The sequence below is a fragment of the Salvelinus sp. IW2-2015 genome, linkage group LG9, assembly GCF_002910315.2.
Source record: "Salvelinus sp. IW2-2015 linkage group LG9, ASM291031v2, whole genome shotgun sequence".
Classification (NCBI taxonomy): Eukaryota; Metazoa; Chordata; class Actinopteri; order Salmoniformes; family Salmonidae; genus Salvelinus; species Salvelinus sp. IW2-2015.
In genome coordinates, this window is record NC_036849.1 from 19,179,163 (window position 1) to 19,201,035 (window position 21,873).

The window sequence follows — 21,873 nt, forward strand, 5'->3', positions numbered from 1 at the left end:
TCCGATGCCTTGTTTTACAGTACCATTCTTAATAACAAGACAGTAAAATAAGACGATTTACATTGAATCAGTATTTTTCTATTGGTGCTTTAAACAACAGCTTGTTTGTTCCTTTCTCACTAACAATATACATTTTTTATGTTAAACATTTAACAGATACATACAAATCTAGGTAGCAATATGAGTAGACTGTTATAAAATGTAAGCCCCTTACAACCATTTTTCAGGGGAAACTAACCACATTGTGTCCATTTGAATGAAACTAAGATGTACAGAGTTATGATTGTGATCTACTGTATGAAATAACTGTCACCTCAGGTTTGGGCCTCTCCCACTGTGCTCAGCTAATTCACTGATTTCATCTTGATGCTTGAATAACCAACAGTAGACAGCATAAATATGAGCAGACAGTTTGAAATCTGAAGATTCGCTTTTCCTCCCAATCTGAAACATGTGTCTAATCCCTAATGGTCCTCCACGGATGGGCCTGTTTGCAAAGATTTCCATTATTTGGAAAATAATAATTTTCCTATGATTGGTTTGATAGCAGTCAACAGTGCAGTTCACCATGATTAGGTTTCAAAGTGCATTTCCTGAGAAGAGATGTTGATTTGATTGGCTGGGGTTCTTGGGGTCTTCAGAACCAGGCTGAGAAGCCGTGTTTTTCCTTCACCACCCAGATGCTGTCGATCACCTTACCATACTGAACGACAAAGAGGCATTCTCCTTTATCACTGAGCCAACAAAACTGAATGAACAGTGCAAAGACTTGTTTTTTTCCCCATGAAGTGTATTACATATCAGTAAGAGATTGGAGAAGATCATCCACTTCATAGTTATAGAACTGAGGACTTCCCTCTCTGCTCACCTGGTCATCGGAGACCTGTTCCAGGTACAGGTGGGTGGTGTTGTGCACCTGCATGCGGGTGTATCCATAATCTGTACTGCGGAAGGCACTCCAGTCCCTCGGATTAGGGACGAACGGATCATGATTCTCACGGCAGCCCTGAAAAGACCAGATATGTACAAGCCATCCTACAGTGCCAAGTGAAAGTCTAAACACCCCTTGCACAGTTCAGATTTTGCTGACTTGAAGTGAAAAAAAAAGAAGAGATTACATAACATGTTCTTCCCCCTAAAGAACATTTTCTACAGTAAAACCAAATTGTCCAGCAGGGTTAGGTATTTAGAACGTTCTCCTCTAACTTTTTACCTGGGCTTTGCTACTTTCATCTTTATTTTGATCATGACAAACCCAGTCCCTCCCGGTGACAAGCATACCCATAACATGATGCTGCCACCACAATACCTGAAAATACAGAGGGTTTCACTCTAATATGTTATATTGCATTTAGCCTCTACAGGATCGGTGTGAGCTAACATAGGCTAATATGATTAGCATGAGGTAGTAAGTAACAAAAAAATTCCCAGGACAGACATATCTGATATGGGCAGAAAGCTTAAATTCTTGTTAATCTAACTGTACTGTCCAATTAACAGTAGCTATTAGTGAAAGAATACTATGCTATTGTTTGAGAAGAGTGCACAGTTATGAACTTGAAAATGTATTAATAAACCAATTAGGCACATTTGAGCAGTCTTGATACAACATTATGAACAGATATGCAATGGTTCATTGGATGAGTCTAAGACTTTGCACATACCCTGCTGCCATCTAGTGGCCAAAATCTAAATGGCACCTGGGCTGGAATAATACATTATGGCCTCTCTTGCATTTCAAAGATGGTACAAAAAAAACGCTTGTTTTGTTTCTCTTTGTATTATCTTTTACCAGATCTAATGTGTTATATTCTCCTACATTAATTTCACAATTCCACAAACTCCAAAGTATTTATTTTCAAATGGTATCAAGAATATGTATATCCTTGCTTCAGATCCTGAGCTACAGGCAGTTAGATTTGGGTATGTCATTTTAGGTGAAAACTGGGAAAAAAAAGGATCCGATCCTTTTAACCCAAACCTGAAGGTTTTAAATTTAGGCCAAAAAGTTATTGGAATAATTTCTTATCCTCCCCTGATCTATTCCTGTTTAAAAATGTTTCCCAGACATGCTTTTAATGCTCATTGGTGGCTTTGCTGTTGAATTGTTAGACATTCACTAACCAAGGGAACTTAGACACAAGAACTAAAATCATGAGAACCACTACTTTTGCAAACAGATAGACCTCATTCAACAAATATGATTTTGTATGAAAATATTTTCTCCTAAACTTATTTAGATGTACCTCAGCAAGGGGTGTGAAGACCTTTGCAATTAAGACTTGTTATTTGAGAAAAAGTATTTTACTTGGAAAATGTGGAGGTTGTGTAGATCAGTGAAAAAAATCAAAAAATAAATTTTAGGTAGCAAAATATTAAAACTGCAAGGCTGTGTAGACTTTCACTAAGCACTGTATGCTACTTCACAGTCCTTTGATAGTCTATAGTGTCCTGTTTTCAAACAAAGGTTCATGTTGTTTGTGGAGAGCCACATGCCTCCCTAAAGCTCATTCTCAGGCATCTGACATTTGGAACAGGACTGAGGCTCTGGTGCGGTCCTGACACCACTTTGATATGGGGATAACCAACTCATGTGTGGTTGGATGACCAAGAGTGTCCTGCTTTGTTGACTGCATTTATACACCACAGCACACCACCCATTGACTGAAAAGGGAGAGGTCAAAGCAGTGGTCTACTTACAGCAGAGCCTGTGATGATATGTACTGGGGCTTTGGGGTTTACATAAGGCTGTTCGATGCTCCCATTGAAGACCTGGAAGAGGAACATTAATAAAGGCTCTTCAGTCTGACAAAACACTGATGACATGGAGAGTGTGTGATGTAGTGATTATTCACATGGGAACTGACCTTGTAGCCATAGACAGGCCACAACCTCTCATATGTGTGTTCATGGGCCCACAGCTCCAGGTCCACTCCTGGAAGAAGATGTCGCATTAGTTGATATGACAATTTTGATACAGTACTTACCTACTATAAGCCTGGGCAATATACATATAGCATGATTTTCAATACTGAAAAAAATACAAATACCACAGCCTTGACATTCCACATTTTGTTGTTACATCCTGATTAAAAAAATAATAATTACAATATCCCATAATGTCAATGGAATTATGTTAAGGTGTTATGTAACCAATGCCTCTTTCCACTCATCAAATTGCAGGTGCACAGTCTGTATAATGTCAAAGTGTAATTACGTTTTTAGAAAGGTCCACAAATGTCAAATGAAAAGCCTTGAGTCAATAATAATTCAACCTCTTTCTTATTTTATGGCAAGCCTAAATCAATTCAGGATTAAAAATGTACTTAAGTCACATACAGTAAGTTGCATAGAGTGTGCAATAACATGACTACCTCATCTCTGTACCCCATACATATAATTATCTGTAAGGTCACTCAGTCAAGCAGTACATTTCAAACACAGATTGAGCCACAAAGACCATTGAGGTTTTCCAATGCCTCGCAAAAAAGGAAACCTGGTAGATGGATAAACATTTTAAAAACAGACATTGAATATACTTTTGAGCGTGGTGAAGCAATTAATTATACTTTGGATGGTGCATCAATACACCCAGTCACGACAAAGATACAGGAGTCCTCCCTAATTAATTTGCCGGAGAGGAAGGAAACCACTTAGGGATTTCACCTTGAGGTCAAGGGTGACTTTAAAACAGTTAGATTTTAATGGCTGTGATAGGAGAAAACTGAGGATGGATCAACATTGTAGTTACTCCACAAAACTACCATAATTGACAGAGTGAAAGGAAACCTGTATAGAATCAATTATTTTATTAAAACATGCATCCTGGTCACAACAAGGCACTAAAGAAAATGTGGCAAAGCAATTCCCTTTTTGTCCTGAATACAAACTGTTATGTTTGGGGCAAATCCAATACATTACCGAGTACCACTCTATATGTTCAAGCATAGTGGTGGCTGCATCATGTTATGGGTATGCTTGTAATTGTTAAGGACTGGGGAGTTGTTCCAGGTTAAAAAAAATGTTTACTGAAAAGAGCTAAGGACAGGCAAAAATCCTACAAGAAAAGTAGACTGAACCAGGTTTCCACCAGACACGGGGAGATGAATTCACCTTTCAGCACAGAATGCAAATAGTCTGGGTAGCCATTTGATTACCTGTTCAGGAGTCTTATGGCTTGGGGGTAGAAGCTGTTGAGAAACCTTTTGGTCCTAGTCTTGGCGCTCCGGTACTGCTTGCCGTGTGGAAGTATAGAGAACAGTCTATGACTGGGGTGGCTGGGGTCTTAGACAATTTTTAGGACCTTCCTCCGACACCGCCTGGTGTAGAGGTTCTGAATGGCAGGCAGCTTAGACCCAGTGATGTACTGGGCCGTACACACTACATTCTGTAGTGCCTTGCTGTCGGAGGCCGAGCAGTTGCCATACCAGGCAGTGATACAACCAGTCAGGATACTCTCAATGGTGCAGCTGTAGAACCTTTTGAGGATCTGAGAACCCATGCCAAATCTTTTTAGTTTCCTGAGGGGGAATAGGCTTTGACGTGCCCTCTTCACGACCGTCTTGGTGTGTTTGGACCATTCTAGTTTGTTGGTGATGTGGACACCGAGGAACTTGAAGCTCTCAACTTGCTCCACTACAGTCCCGTCGATGATAATGGGGGCGTGCTCGATCCTCCTTTTCCTGTAGTCCACAATCATCTCCTTAGTCTTGTATACGTTGAGGGATAGGTTGTTATTCTGGCACCACCTGGCCAGGTCTCTGACCTCCTTCCTATAGGCTGTCTCGTCGTTGTCGGTGATCAGGCCTACCACTGTTGTGTCGTCTGCAAAATTAATGATGGTGTTGGAGTCGTGCCTGGCCATGCAATCGTGGGTGAACAGGGATTATAGGAGGGGACGGAGCATGCACCCCTGAGGGGCTCCAGTGTTGAGGATCAGCGTGGCAGATGTGTTGCTACCTAACCTCACCACCTGGTGGCTGCCCGTCAGGAAGTCCAGGATCCAGTTGCAGAGAGAGGTGTTCAGTCCCAGGATCCTTAGCTTAGTGATGAGTTTTGAGGGTACTATGGTGTTGGTTGGGCGCCCGTAAAACTGCTGCCATTTCTTCCGGCGCCATTTTTTCAACAACCAATTTGAGCATGAAGCAAAAAAAAGCACATGTAGAACAATCCAGGTATGGAAAACTCTTAGATACTTGCCCAGAAAGACTCACAGCAGCAATCACTGCCAACGGTGATTCTAACATGCATTGACTCACAGGGTTGAATACTTATCCAATAATACACACACAGTACCAGTCAAATGTTTGGATACACCTACTCATTCAAGGGTTTCTTTAGTTTTACTATTTTCTACATAGTTTTGATGACTTTACTATTGTTCTACTATGAAATAACACATATGGAATCATGTAGTTAACTAAAGTGTTAAATCAAAATATATTTTATATTTGAGATTCTTCAAAGTAGCCACCCTTTGCCCTGATGACAGCTTTGCACACTCCTGGCATTCTCTCAACCAGCTTCACCTGGAATGCTTTTCCAACAGTCTTGAAGGTGAGCACTTTTTGGCTGCTTTTCCTTCACTCTGCGGTCCAACTCATACCAAACCATCTAAATTGGGTTGAGGTTGGGTGATTGTGGAGGCCAGGTCATCTGATGCACACTCCATCTCTCCTTGGTCAAATAGCCATTACACAACCTGGAGGCGTGTTGGGTCATTGTCTGGTTTAAAAACAAATGATAGTCCCATTAAGCGCCAACCAGATGGGATGGCGTATCGCTGTGCTAGCCATGCTGGTTAAGTGTGCCTTGAATGCTATTTAAAATCACAAACAATGTCACCAGCAAAGCATCCCCACACCAATACACCTCCAAAGGACAGATTTCCACCAGTCTAATCTCCATTGCTTGTGTTTCTTTGCCCAAGCAAGTCACTTCTTATTGGTGTCCTTTAGTAGTGGTTTCTTTGCAGCAATTCAAACATGAAGGCTTGAGTCACTGAACAGTTGATGTCGAGATGTTTCTTACTTGAACTCTGTGAAGCATTTATTTGGGCTGCAAGTTGAGGTGCAGCTAACTAATGAACTTATCTCTGCAGCAGAGGAAACTCTGGGTCTTCCTCTCCTGTGGCGGTCGTCATGAGAGCCAGTTTTATCATAGATTGATGGTTTTTGCGACTGTACTTGAAGAAACTTTCAAAGTTCTTGAAATTGTCCGGATTGACTGACCGTGTTTTAAAGTAATGATGGACTGTCATTTCTCTTTGCTTATTTGAGCAAATGTATCTTTTACCAAATAGGGCTATCTTCTGTATACCAACCCTACCTTGTCACAATACAACTGATTGGCTCAAAGAAATTCCACAAATGAACTTTTAACCATGCACACCTGTTCATTTAAATGCATTCCAGGTGACTCCCTCATGAAGCTAGTTGAGAGAATACCAAGAGTGTGGGAAGCTGTCATCAAGGCAAAGGGTGGCTACTTTCAAGAATCTCAAATACATTTTGATTTGTTTAACACGTTTTTGGTACAGAAATGGTATGAAAATCTGGATACCACCCAAGCCTATCTACAAAGACTATGGACAGCAACACAAAGGACTAGGAGCAACTGCGGGATCCTCAGGCCTTTTCATTGTATTATACAATATAGCCATGAAAAGGTGCATTATGACCATTTTAATTAATGAACCCCATAGAACATACCTCACATGTTTTACCTATTTACTCACGTTTGCTATTCAAAGAGCACTAAGTATAAGAGTTCCACTCAAGAAACACAACCAACAAGCGAGAGAAATGTAACATTGAAAAACATTTGGATAATGGTCTGCTGTTGTAATAAAGGAAACGTTTTTGGATTACTCTGTTCAAGCCGAGTGCTGGGACGTTAGTCTGTCTGAGAGGACAGATTTGTGATGGTAACAACTATTAGAGCACAGTTCTGTTGTGTAAAATGGAGACCATACCGTATAGATACAATAGATCCTCCAGACCTGGCGCTGGCGGTTTTGTGTCATTCCGTCCGAGGCGGACCTGAAACAGAGCAGAGACACAGAGCATGCTGGGATTAGGATCAGAAACGTCATCGGATATCACCCTCATGTCCATGCCAGGCTGTCACTCCTTACCCATGCCAAGTTCTGAACAGGTCTGAATGGAAACTGTGCTTCAGGGCTAATGTGGACTAGCCAGATGCCTCAGACGTTGACAGTTTTAGTCAGACACGGCAATTCATGTCTCCAGCAACGGAGCAGAAAACAAATCCTGTAAATGCTTGTATTTAACATAGAATAGTTCTCTGGGACACAGCCTAGCTGTTCTTCACACATCTATCAATGCTATGTCAAGTAAATCAGGGCCAAGTGTTATAAAGCGTATTAACAGAGTGATAGAGCCTACTTGGTCAGAAAATAACAGCAATCAACATGTAATGAGTAAATAGTTGCACTGAGGGGGAGCAGGGAGTTACTTCTGCTTGTAAAACTTCACTTATGATCAGTACAGAGGATGTTTGGCCAGTTGCTCAGATTTGGTCAGAGACTCTAAAACCCCTGTACATATTAACACTAGTTGCTGTGGAAGTTCACTTGCTGAAAGCAAATTGTCAATTAATTCTTACATCCAAGAATACCATTCAATTTCACAACTAATACAGAGGGTATAATCATCCATCCATGTAATTGACCCCCCTCTCTCTCTAATCAGTGAGGTGTTTTGTGCCGTACATACATAGCTCTCAAACTGGGTGCAGTCGTCTTTGTCGTTGTTAGAGCAGTACATGGGTCTGTGTCCCATAGTGATGATCCAGGGGCGCTCTGCTCGGTTCTCTGGCTTGTTGGCCTCCTGAGAGAGGATCAGACAAGAGAATGAGTCACATCGCTGTGTGTGTGCACATGCACGTGTGTGTGGGCGCACATGTGTGTGTTTGTACTGTTTAGGACACCAAAGTTTATTACTCAAGAAATACTACTAAAAAGGGCATTACTGTCACTGCCAGGTTCAGTTGTCCAGAGATGCGACAAATGGCTTCACTAATACTGGCACTGTAAATGAAGTACCTTACCTCAAGGTCATTTTTAAGCCACTCGTACTGCTTGAAGATGAGGTCCACACCATAATCAAGAAAGAAGTAAATCTCAGTGGAGAGAGAAATGATATGGGCTGATCCTACATTCCAGCTGTGGACAGAGCATACAAACAATCAAAAGCCTTGACCATCCAAAGTAAACAAACTACTGATACGGACACATACTTAGTCTATAGTGAAAGATTTTCCCCAAAGGAACATTTGCAAAGGAGCATGTGAAAGATGCAAATTTAACTAACTTGCATTATGTAATAGGCTACATGGCATGCATATTAACTTTTGATACATTGCACAAACAAAGAAAATAGTGCTGTGTCATCACTGCTATTTTACGGTACAATCTCTCAAACATTACTAGCTATCTTTTTTTCCAATGGAAGGGATGTGGGTAGTGACCGTGAGAGCCCTATGATTGCACGTTAGCTGGCAGAGTGGGGGACCAGGAGAGAGCCATTCTGTATGTGGCTAGCTCACAGCTAAATTGGACAAGATTTAGTGCAGGGATGGGCAACTTTAATCGGGGTGGGGGACAAAGAATCTGAGCTCATCAAGGGGGGCCGCAGTGGCTTGCGGGTCGGCGTAGCCATAGTCTTTGCGGATCCTTAGCAACATTTGTGTCCCTCATGTCCATCTCCTCAGGCATCACCCCAGTCCTGCGTGCTGTGCAGGTGCTGGAAAGAAGGGGCCTCATCCCTTCTTTAGCCTGAGCCAGGGGAGTGAGGGGCAGGTCTGTGGTCTAGGAGGTGTTATCTTACTGCCTCAGAATGGCCTGTGTGTTATGAGCCTGCCACAGATCGGATGTATGGCTCCTTTGTGCAGTCGGCCCTTTCACTCAGACTGAACCAAAGTGTTCCAAAGGGGATGCTAGTTAGAGCTCCCCTCTCTTCGGCCAAATCATTTGGGGGTGAGTTTACTTTCATCAATGACCACTTCTATACAGTAGAGGGTAAATGTGTGTGTGGTAGATGCTCCCTTACCTGTACCATAGACTCTCAGTCTGTCCTGGCATGCTGAAGCGGTTCCTGTAGTTGGAGAAGTTGCTGTGAAAACAGAACGGGTTCGGCTAATGAGATGCATGGACTGTAGTGTTCCATCTAGGTGCCTTAAATACCTCAGGTGAGATATTTAGTGCCAGAAACATTAGTTCTATCATCATGTGGTTCCCTTGTCAGTACTCGTAAATGTCACAGGTGTGACAAATTGGTTTTAATTTTCACCAAGCTGGCATTGGCATTGGTTGATTATTTTCCCTTTAAAAAACTCTTATTTTGCTTCCAGGCAGCCGCCCACAGGAACTTGAAGAAACCTGGACACCTGCCTTGGGACTGAGTCACTTTCTGTTTATTAGGTTTGTGTAATTGACTGAAATTATTACTTTGCATTGGTTTGAACAAAAAGTGGATAATTTATTTGGCTAAATGACTTGAATCGGAACTGAAATAAATTGAACTTGATGTATATTGGAAACCTAAAGTGTATTTTTGTAAAACCATGCATTGACAAAGTTAAACTGGAATCAAACAACCCTATTGTCTGGTCTTTCACACCACCTGCTCAACCCAGATCTTAGAACCTGTTCATTTGCACTTTGTGACATAAACAAGGCTAATCTTAGACAGCTATTCAGAATACATACTACAGAAAGATTCATTACACAATGACACTGACATTTTTTGTAGATGCTAGCCAATCGTGGTCGTTACCTCTCCCACCCACCAATCCCATACTCACAATAGCTTTGAGTCACATTCCTCATGGAGATGACCTATCTAGCCAACTTTGACTACAGAAGTAAAGCATCTGCTTTAAACCTGCATGGAATACAGCCATTTATTACACTAGTCCACTGCTACAGACAGGATAGGATACGACCAGACGGTATTTCCTACAACGCCACCACCTCTACCGCTGGTCATTTATCAATATTATAGTGCCAGAACCACCAGATTGGGACACACACAGACCAAACCGGTTCCCCTAATGAGACCCAAACCGAGACTTGTGCCTTGGAGAGCACCAGTCGCAGGCGTGCTATCCACCCACCCAAACACGTGCCATTTCCTAAATATGTCAATTGGCCAAACCTGTGTTAACAAGCGGCATGCAAAAAGGAAAAGCCTTTCTAGGAAGACGGTCACTAACGACGGCAGGCCAAGCCAAGAGCTAGCTGTCTTCAGGGGTTTACAGATTTTAATTTCACCAATAAAACTGGGAGCCAATCTTCCATCCAGTGAAAGCAGTAGGGTCATTCCACAAAATTACTGTCTTTTGCATCCCTTTGATATTTTAAGTAGAAATTGTGCACCAATATTTCATTTTAAAAGCCTGTTAAAGTATATTAAATAAAGTGCCCTTTAATATAGACTGCATGGGGAATAAAATAAATTAGATTTTTTTTTTTATGAATAAAGACTTGCAAAAGTGTTTTTTATTTCCCTCTGTCAACACTGTAACTTCTAGGAAGATTTTAACCCACTTAACCCCAGCATTTCTCCCTATTTTTTATCATTGTAAAGCCCTTGCTACTTTGTTGCTTTGACTAAGTCATTTCTGAAGATGATTATTTATTTCTTGTGATTAGTGATTCATTTACATCTGTCCCTCATTTTAAGGTCAACCCTGTCACGTGAACTCTCGTTTGAATAAAAATAAACATTGAACATGTAGTCAAATCATAGTGTAAAAGCATATTACTTTTTTGGCAATTTACTGGTGTTTTGTGGTGGAAAACTGAGTGGGTCAAGCATAACACATTAACCCTGTTACCCATAGACAGACTAGAAATGTTTTAACAATAAAACATTTTTTTGTGAAACTTGCATTAAAATGCCCATCCCGGTTGCACACATGGGGATTTATGGCTGATTTAAGATGAAGTCGTCAACCCTGTTACGGTCAACCATGTTACTTTATTTGTCACTTAATAGGCACTTACTATAGTCCTTTTTTTATTTAACCTCTTGAGATGGGAAAACATGTTTTTTATTAAGTTGAATATATGTTCTTTATGACAGGATGTTAAAATTAGGTGAAATCCAAAGTTTTTTTTAAACCAACTTATACTTCTCAAAAGGCACCGAATTGGTGGAACGACCCAGTAAGGTATGTGGTGAAGTGATGGGGGAGTCTGATAGCTCTCCTGGCTTATGTACGTCTCCCGGGTGGCCCAGTGGTCTAGGGCACTGCATCGCAGTGCTAGCTGCGCCACCAGAGTCTCTGGGTTCGCGCCCAGRCTGGGCTGGGTTCGCGCCCAGGCTCTGTCGCAGCCGGCCGCAACCGGGAGATCCGTGGGGCGACGCACAATTGGCATAGCGTCGTCCGGGTTAGGGAGGGTTTGGCCGGTAGGGAGGGTTTGGCCGGTAGGGATATCCTTGTCTCAGTATGTAAAAAAAAAAATGTAATAAAATGTATGCACTCTACTGTAAGTCGCTCTGGATAAGAGCGTCTGCTAAATGACTAAAATGTAAATGTAAGAGAGGGACAGAGCGGCCCACCTGACTGAGTATGGTTGCTGGAGGTCAGATGACAGGGCTAATGCAAAGTTAGGTAACCAGAGACAGTTCTGGTCAGAGATTAAAAGGAAAGATCAGGATCATAGAGAATCTCTAGTTAATGGGATAAGTTGACCTTGGGGTCAAGATTACATGGTCAAATTCAAAGCTACGATAATAACTCAATAACTGAACGGTCTGTTACAATTGACCAGTCCACGATTTGCAACAGAGATTCTGACATAATCCTTTTAATGCTGTATGTTACTTAATCACAAACAATTCTGGGTCGTTGAGAAAGGAAGCCACAGTATGTCCAGCAGTATGCAGAACTGGGAGACGCTGTGAGCAGCAGCACGTCTGAGTCAAAGCCACTTAGTCTGGAGCACAGTCATGGGTTAATTCCCCCATCTTGTGGTGGCTAGGCAGGGAAGCAGCTGACTGTTTGTTGGATGGACACGAGACGCAAGGTCTCCTTATGGGCGGACACCTCTTACCTCATACATAAAACAATATACATTTTAGGAGACCCTGGACAATGGAAATAGAACAGGGGTAATAAAAGCACTTCTATTTGGTCCTGTAATATATGGACTTGTTTTGGTATACTGAATGATATATGTGCACGTCTAAAGGGGAATTATTACAACTTCCTAAAACAGTCGCTTAGAAGTGTTTATTTTTTTCTCCTCTACACAGTGGAAAATTTGATCAGCTCAATTGAAAATGCTTATTTGTGTCATTAATTTACATTGTGTCCCCGCATTGCCCCCACCCTCTTCAACGCTGCTGCTACTCTGTTATTATCTATGCAGTCACTTTAATAGCTCTACCTACATGTACATAATTACCTCAATTAGCTCGACACCGGTGCCCCCGCGCACATTGACTCTGTACTGGTACCCCCTGTATATAGCCACGCTATTGTTATTTACTGCTGCTCCTTAATTATTTGTTATTCTTATCTCTTACTTTTTTAGGGATTTTCTTACATGCCCTTAACCAACAATGCAGTTAAGTAAGCACTTCACTGTAAGGTCTACCTACACCTGTTGTATTCGGCGCATGTGACAAATACAATCAGTCATAGTTTGTAACTAGAAAGGCTGTTTCCCTTGTGTGATTTATTTTCCCCTAAAATAATATCAAGATACAAATTTGAAGGGAAATGTTCCAGCTTAAACCTTGTCAAATGCAATGTGGATGGACTGATTCATAATCCTAATCAACAGGACTTTCCCCTGCAAGTAAACTGTTTAGAAACCACACATACTAACAAATCAGATCAGCCTTTTCATTTCACTGATGAGTCTGAGCTACAAGATGTCAACCTAATCCTGGCTTTTTGAAACCTTAAAGGAACAACTGCTGTCTGAAAATCAATTCACGTCATGGCTCATTGTTTGAAATGGCAACAGTCACTTCCTATTGCCTCAGATGGGCCATTGAACTATAGATTGTGCGGGGGAACAAAGGCGCTCTTGACTGGGGCCTTAGCATCTCATGTGGACATGCTGGCCTCATGCAGCTGGAATGCTGAGGACTCGTGGTCAGCCCGGCTCACTTGCTTTTATCAGGGGTGAAAGTAAACCAGTGCGGTCCCGTACCGAGTCCTGGCAAAATAAATATTGAGGGTACGGTGTACCGATAAAATATGGGCCTATTACAATAACTAAAATGTAAAGAAAACTGTAGGCTTTTAAAACATTATTTATCTTGATGTCAGCTGCATGAAAAATGAGTGAAATCCCTTGAAAACGGGTGGTATACAGTAAACCCTACAATGCTGTGTGGCTCCAGGAGAACACTGACATTTTTCCAAGGCAGAGATGAATGGCCGAGACTGACGCACGCAGACAGCAGTAGACTCATCAATTCAGTCAAAAAATGTAGGCATAATGATAATCACTGAAATTTGCTTTACATTCATCAAATGGCAGGTGCAAATAGCTGGAATTAATTTGTGAGTGTGAGAACGTGCGCAGGTATCCTACATGAGCCTTTGATTATTTGACAATCAGATGAAAACAACCTGAATGGTTGTGTTTATGCCACATTAAAAAGGTAATACATTTTTGTTAAGTTAAATGACAAATCTTTACTACTAGGCCCACAGAGATTCTATATGTAATGTAAAAAAAAAAGTGTGTGCACGTGCTTAGTAGATCCCGTACAGGGAATAAATTACATCTACTTTCACCGCTGCTTTTACTGGGGTAAGAAAATATAAATAAAAAAGCAGAGGCAACTGCTGAAAATGTTGGTTCTTAAATATTATATACTTTTTATCTAAACAATAGAAAACATACACATACAAACGACAACATCATACGAACATCATCTACATCACACACTGTCCAAACCCACTAGCACACACCCCCATCGCTAGCGCCCGCATCACTTTCCGCAACATGGCCTGAAACTGCACCATTTTGTTTCTCTCCGTAGCCCACGCACTTTCAATATTTAAGTAATAAATCATTTGATTGGTTCTGACAAGCACCACTGAACAAAACAGTGTTATCTGATTGAGGGGGACAGTAGGCTTTAGGCTATGTTATCCAAGGTTGGAGGGTAGTGCTTTTTGATATCAGGTTCTGATGTCAGGTGACAAGGCCAAGAAAAACAGGCTACTGTTAGCAGTTCTTCAAAGTAGCCACCCTTTGCCTTGATGACAGCTTCGCACAGTCTTGGCATTCTCTCAACCAGCTTCACCTGTAATGCTTTCCCAACAGTCTTGAAGGAGTTCCCATATATGCTGAGCACTTGTTGGCTGCTTTTCCTTCACTCTGCGGTCCAACTTATCCCAAACCATCTCAATTGGGTTGAGGTCAGGTGATTGTGGAGGCCAGGTCATCTGATGCAGCACTCCATCACTCTTATTCTTGGCCAAATAGCCCTTACAAAGCCTGGAGGTGTGTTGGGCCATTGTCCTGTTGAAAAACAAATGATAGTCCCACTAAGCGCAAACCAGATGGGATGGCATATGGCTGCAGAATGCTGTGGTAGCCATGCTGGTTAAGTGTGCCTAGAATTCTAAATAAACTACAGTGTCACCAGAAAAGCACCCCCATACCATCACACCTCCTCCTCCATGCTTCACGGTTTGAACCACACATGCGGAGATCATCCGTTCACCTACTCTGCGTCTCACAAAAACACAGCGGTTGGAACCAAAAATCTCAAATTTGAACTCATCAGACCAAAGGACAGATATCCAGCGGTCTAATGTCCATTGCTCGTGCTTCTTGGCCTAAGCAAGTCTCTTCTTATTATTGGTGTCCTTTAGTAGTGGTTTCTTTGCAGCAATTCGACCATAAAGGCCTGATTCACGCAGTCTCCTCTGAACAATTGATGTTGAGATGTGTCTGTTACATGAACTCTGTGAAGCATTTATTTGCACTGGTAACTCTAATGAACTTATCCTCTGCAGCAGAGGTAACTCTGGGTCTTCCTTTCCTGTGGCGGTCCTCATGAGAGCCAGTTTTATCATAGCACTTGATGGTTTTTGCGACTGCACCTGAAGAAACTTTCAATTTTCCAAATTGACTGACCTTCATGTCTTCAAGTAATGATGAACAGTCATTTATCTTTGCTTATTTTAGCTGTTCTTGCACTAATATGAACTTGGCATTTTACCAAATAGGGCTATATTCTGTATACCACCCCTATCTTGTCACAACACAACTGATTGACTCAAACTCTTTAAGGAAAGAAATTCCACTATTTAACAAGGCACACCTGTTAATTGAAATGCATTCCAGGTGACTACCTCCTGAAGCTGGTTGAGAGAATGCCAAGAGTGTGCAAAGCTCTCATCAAGGCAAAGGGTGGCTACTTTGAAGAATTTCAAATATGAAATATATTTATATTTGTTTAACACTTTTGGTTACTACATGATTCCATGTGTTATTTCATAGTTTTGATGTCTTCACTATTATTCTACAATGAAGAAAAACCCTGTAATGAGTAGGTGTGTCCAAACTTTTGACTGGTACTGTATTATCTTTATCTCTGCATTGTCGGAAAAGGACCTGTGAGTAAGCATTTCACTGTTAGTCTACACCTGTTGTTTACGAAGCACGTGACAACTACAATTGTATTTGAAACAGACATGCACACACGTTACAGGATATGACACTAAATGGCTGAGCCTGTAAATCCCTGCCCTTTTTATGCAGCCCTCACTGAGCTGATAGCCTAGACCAAGATCCCCACTACTAAAGCTCTGGTATTCACCCCTATAACCAGGGGGCATCAAGGTTGTCCATCAAGGACAGGGTTGTACTGAGCATGATGATAGTGGAGTATTTAAACTAAACTTGGTCAATAATATACAGTAGCCTGTTTTTTCGGAACTGCACAGAAACAACATTACAGACCAGTAGACTTTGTCTGAGAGTCATTGTGTAGTAAATAAACAAAAACAACATTTCAGTGAGTTTCTGTCAGTAGTTTCTGTTGACCTAGATGCAAGATAGGAAACTGATGTCTCAGTCAGTGTTTATTTTGGACAAGGTTTACTTGTTTAGTTATCGGTGGTTCTTGAAACACCTCCAGACCTTAGAAGCTGAAATAGTTCCCATCTGTTCCAATGGCACAGCGGAGTTGACCAAAGTGTTTTCTATAGTGGAAAAGCTGTGGTTGCTCCACTCGGACCAAAGTGTTTTCTATAGTGGAAAAGCTGTGGTTGCTCCACTCTGACCAAAAAGTTGTTTTTCTGAGCTTCTACCCTTGCCTCACAGTACAGTACAGTAGCACATTATGGATATCAAGTCTGGGGAGGACTGGCAGTCTGTCTCACCAATAAGAAATACAGCATGTAGCGAGTATTTTTCCCAAACCCTTTAATAATAGCATTGATTAGATGTGACCTGTACAGAATGCACCAAAATATGTACCAGGAGCAGAAAACATTGGCTAATGGTGAGCAGAAAATAAGCCGACTGCTATCATGTTGACTCACTGTTAATGAAGATTAGAAACTGTTCATAACACTGTCAGTTTTAATCATCAGTTTAAACTAAATGACTGGTGCATGTGTGTGTGTGCATGTGCGTGGGTGTGAAAGAGAGAGAAACAGAGAGAAGTAAATAATTAAAGGGGGTCATAAGGTTCTACTCATGACAGACAGGCAGAGAGCAAGAGAGAGAGAGAGAGAGAGGAGTAAATAAGTAAAGGGGGTCATGATAAGGTCCTACTCACTATTCAGCCTCGTGGTTCCCAGGACAGGTCATATAGGGCACGTAGGCAGCTATGGACTGGATCTGACGCATGAACTCATCTCCAATCCTGCCGTTGTCCTGAAACAATTAGATTTAGTCATTTACCACAGCATAACACACAGTTTCAGTGGTAATTAAACCTGATATAATAAGGCTGACAGGATAAAAGTAAAAAGCACATTAAACGATCTAAAGCCAAAGTACTGTAAATCAATTTTCCAGACAGCTTCAGGAATGTGCCATTTGCATACCAAACAAAACCCCAATGAAACTAGAACCATTGATTTCACAACTATTCTAATGGTGGCAATTGAGCTTATGAACACACTGTGGTGGATGGCATGGTAATCTTCTGGTTTTCAGTTGCCATTGCCCTTAATGAGCTTTCAGAAAGAATTTCTATTTATAATATCAAGGAAGCCGCAAAACAGAGTTAGACATTCCAGCTCAAACTCAGCATGAATTGCGGCGATTAATTTTTATGGTTGTCTGCTCATAATGTCCAGCATTTTTCTCCATATTTGAGAAAAGTATGAAAGGAACAACATAACCAACATTGCTATTTCATTTTAGGGAAACGGCAGCAGCTGATGTATGCCATTAGTGATTAATAGATGTCATAGTATTTATGAAGGGCACTGTGAGACTGGCCAGTTAGGTTTGGGGAAACATGGCCTCTGTCTACATTAGCTAGTTGTCTCAGCTGAATAGAGCCCTGCTGTTGTACTTCATGGGTTACTTCAGTGTTATGCCCCTAATTCCAGTCTTTCAGCACAGGATTAAGGCATTTCACAGCTATGCAGCTCATTACAGCAGCGTGTCTTAACCATGGCCCAGGCATGATCTGCTGATGAATAGTAATGGGACGCTAGGGATATGACTGAGCAGGGTTAGAGTAGCTCTATCTCATCTGTCATCATGGATCTAGCCAGACACCCAGATGGGCTTAAGAGGTCTAGCCTCATGCTGACATTATCCACTTTCATATCTTACCCTGAGGGTACCATTAACTTTGAGTGTGCCCCCTTATGCCCATAGTTTAACTTCATGAAAATCTCATGAAAAAGTCCTTAAGATAAATGGTATGTGTATCATTCTACCAGCTGACCCGTGATGGACGTTGTAACGTGTGTATGTGCAGGAAACAAAAATATGTAGATATTTTACCTCATGCATGTCATATGCAAAGTCCCCTAGAAAACACAAAACCACATATTGGTCATGCATCACCTCTCCAAAGTGCACTCCATGTTACACCCAAAGTAAAACACAATGTTAAACCACTGTGATTCAAGTTATTATGTAGTTAGGATCAACAATTGTCAATATTGATAAGGTTATTCACTTAAGACAATCAGTTGGGAGTTTAACCACTTACCAACGTGTAGGATGACATCATACATCCCGACCTGGGTCTCCTTTTGCAGTCTGGCCAGAGACTGAGGGTTCTCATTGCCCATGTCCCCATAGATGGCAAACTTGGGACTCCAGCTAGTGCTCTCATTCAGAGCAGTAAAGGAGAACACATCACTCCAGCCAGCCTCACTGCCACAGTGGTACACTGCAGGGAAGAAATCACTCCCCTATAAATACTATGATGATGACAGACCATAGACCGAATGTGACAGGCAACAGACATAGCCTAAATATATCATGCTAGTTCTATTAACATGGAAACCTACCATAAGCAGAGGCAGTTCTCAGATCAGTGAGAGTGACCCTGTGCATGTACATCTTCCTCCCCTCTGATCCTCCATCCACAAACAGAGTAGCTTTGCCCTTGGCTGTCAGCTCAAACAGCCGCCCGCCCCACAGGCCGTACTCTACGGTGCTCTCCTCCGTCTCATTGAATGTGGTCCAGGTGATCTCCATAGAGCCAGGGAACCCTGGGGAGAAAAGCCCCATAGTTATCCAGCCAGATCAGGCTGCTCACCTTGCCCACCTGGAGAGAGTTACTGCCCTGGATACTTACTGAACCACTTACTTAAGCTGGGAGAAACTCGCTCAAATGGCTGATTGTTCAATAGCTCACAGGGCTTGACATTACATTTTTTTACCACTTGTTCAAAAGCTCAAGTCACTTGTCCCCCCCCCCAAAAAAAGTCTAACACCCTTTTTACATCATTGTATGATGCAAGGAACCACTTTAGAAAATAAAATGAATTACTATCTTTTTTACCATAGAGAATCAGATAAAAATGAAGGCTACACTCTGCCTATTGGCTTCTTTGAGTATTCAAACCTCAAAATACAACACTGCCCCTTTAAGGCTCTCTTGGGGGATGGTTGGCCACCCTTGGTATCCTATAAAATATTGCAACATTACAATTACAACCAAATAGTTTTTATAACTTTATAAAATAATCGCCAGGGCTCGAAATTAAGGGTGTCCTGTTGTCCCTGGGATGATCAAAGATATGTCTGCAGTTCAAAACAGACTCTGGGACAGTTCTGGGACGACAGATGCAAAATTCATACAACCACAGCAGATTACATGTTTTATTTATTTTTAAGTAATGAGGCTGATGCAACAGATTAGACCGTTTAGCTTAAAATGTTGATAAAGTTTTATTTCTTCATATTATAAGCTCAACAATGCGCACATGGCTTTAAGTTACGTGCGAATGTTCCAAAATGCAGTTAGTGGGAAAACACTGTTCTCAGAAGTGTACCTCGCGCACGAGCGCTTTCATGTGACATAGATTAAAATATCAGTACAAAATTAAGAAAGAGGGGAGATCTAAAGATGCATCAACCAGGCAGGGTTACTAACATCACTAGGATTATGCCTTTGGCTGCTGGACAATAACATAAAGTTGATTTGAAAACCAACAGAACTTGAGAAAAATGCTGGTTTCAATGGCATATTAAGTGTTTATAAAATAATTTCCTCAACATTTCTATGGTCATATTTTGGTTAGGCTAGGCTACTTTGAAACAAGGTAAGACATGTTTCATAAAATGGCATAAAATGTCCAGGTTTTAAACAATTAAGTTTATGGTTAAATAGCTCCTGCTCAGATTCAAGGTGGGTGATGTGCGGTGCGCAACAGGCACTGCCCTTCACTCTCCGCTCTCTTGATCATTTGATCTGAGAGAACCATGACTCGAGTATGTCGACAGAATCAAGCCTTTAGACCAGGAATTAGCAACTTTGTGTGGGGGACACAAACAAATCTGAATTCATCATGAGGGGCCGCAGTTGCTCGCGTGACTACGTACCACATTCAAACACCGCCCCCCAGGTTAAAGCCTGGACATATATAGAGATTTTTATATTAAAGATGAATGGAAACAGATCAAAGACCTACCTGCATAGGAAATGTGCACCTGCTCAGGCTGTGTCCCAATGGGAGGAACACTAAGCACTAGCAGGGGTGCCAAGCTCAACGCAACGAACATAGCACCAACAACAGACATCTTTGCTCTGTCTGGTCTACTTCTGCACAGTCCTGAAGGGAAAGGAGAGGTGCAATTCACACAGTAGGAAGTGGATACCGGTAGTATACTAATATACTGCTGTGTCTGCAGTCCCATGACTTTTGTTGCCCTCTCATACAATGTCACATGATATCATAAAAAACATGTAGGCTAGTTAAACTCAATAGACTCTGCTTCCCTTAAATGAAACCCAGCCTTTCAGGATACAAATTGTCTCAATTAGGCTACAGAAAACTGTGCCAGGTAAATGTTCTTCTACAGTTGTGCTAGTGTACTGCACAGTCAGCCAGTCAGTCAGTGTGTCTCTGATGAGGAAATCAGAATCAGTTGACCAAACTGATGAAACAGCAGCCAAACCTGTGAAGTCAGCAAATGCAGTGTGGCAAAGCATGATGAGTCAATAAAGTTGTTTGTGATTGTTGATGTGTGCTCATTTAAAGGACAAGTCATTCACTTTGAGTTAATCTATTCTTGCATTGGCTTTCTAACTGATGAGAACTGTATCACTTTGATTGCCTCCTCCATAAAATTATACAAGCCTTAATATGTTATTAAAAACGTGAACTATGATTCTCTTTTAAAATAGTATTTTAGAGTGAAGCAGTGAAAGACCCAATCTACTATGAGAACAAGATAAACCTAAAAGTTATCGAAAATAGATTATTAATTCTGTACTTAAAGCAATTAAGATGTATATTTTGAAATCGAATGCACTAAGCACGTTGAACACTAGGGGTTCGACAACAATAATCCAGTATGCCTATTGTACATTTAGCGCATTTATAAATCCCAATAACGTCCACCAGCAATTTCGGCAATTTGAGCCTGGGGACGAGGTTATTAATGAATCCCCAACAAAGTCTCTGGTCACAGTTCAGGAAAGGAACCGGGGTTTCGTTTGGGTTAAGAAACCAAGCTGAAAAGGATAGCAAAACCAGCCTCATTAGATCAGAATATATGACTTCTTAGAAAGTACATCAACACTGACAGGTAACGTTAGGTGATTGCAGCATTAGCAAGGTAGCTAACTAGTACAGTAGGTTAGTTCGAGGAAGTGTTAGTACAAGCCACGTTATATGTGCTCATCATCTGTAGCTATCCTTCTACATTCTACTGCTGTCCCGAGCTCTTTGTCAGCTGTGCTGCTGCTGTTAACAGCTAACGCAGACAGCAGCAAATGCTAACTGCAATGCTGGATTTACTGGCTGATAACTGTAAAACAGATATGTATCGTGGTAATTGCAGGTGTACAGTAGCTTCCTATAAATTGAAATGCGCAAAATAACCAAACGTGGCAAAAAAACATTAGCTAGACAGACAACGTTGCCCTCACCTTTTCTGGCTACGTCATTATTCAAAATAACAACAATGTGCCCGCAAGGAATTGTGGGTAAAACCAGTTTACCCAGCTTGTGTGTAATCATTACTTCAAATAGTTGCAAAATGTTCTGTTTTGCAACGAAAATGTGTGTTTATGTTGGACAGATTCAGGTAGTTCCCTCCCTGTTTACTGAACCTGTCTAACAGACAACAGTTTGGAGTAATGATTACACTGCTGCTTTCCCTATATAGTGTATGTTGGGCCACAGACAAACCTAGGAATAATTTAGCTTTAAATGTAT

General features: G+C 41.4%; 1 protein-coding gene across 1 annotated transcript; it reads right to left on the reverse strand.

Moving 5' to 3' along the window:
* Nucleotides 1-89: 89 nt before the first annotated feature.
* On the reverse strand, nucleotides 90-21,690 carry LOC111968763 (acid phosphatase type 7). The gene is made up of 14 exons (XM_023994621.2): nucleotides 21,585-21,690; nucleotides 20,122-20,262; nucleotides 18,493-18,696; nucleotides 18,189-18,371; nucleotides 17,978-18,003; nucleotides 16,791-16,888; nucleotides 9,072-9,134; nucleotides 8,071-8,185; nucleotides 7,737-7,850; nucleotides 6,974-7,040; nucleotides 2,868-2,935; nucleotides 2,701-2,772; nucleotides 869-1,006; nucleotides 90-703 (listed from the first exon to the last, which is right to left on the reverse strand). Exons 1-14 carry the CDS (start codon nucleotides 21,673-21,675, stop codon nucleotides 638-640), a joined length of 1,446 nt encoding a protein of 481 aa, XP_023850389.1. The 5' UTR covers nucleotides 21,676-21,690; the 3' UTR covers nucleotides 90-637.
* Nucleotides 21,691-21,873: the final 183 nt, after the last annotated feature.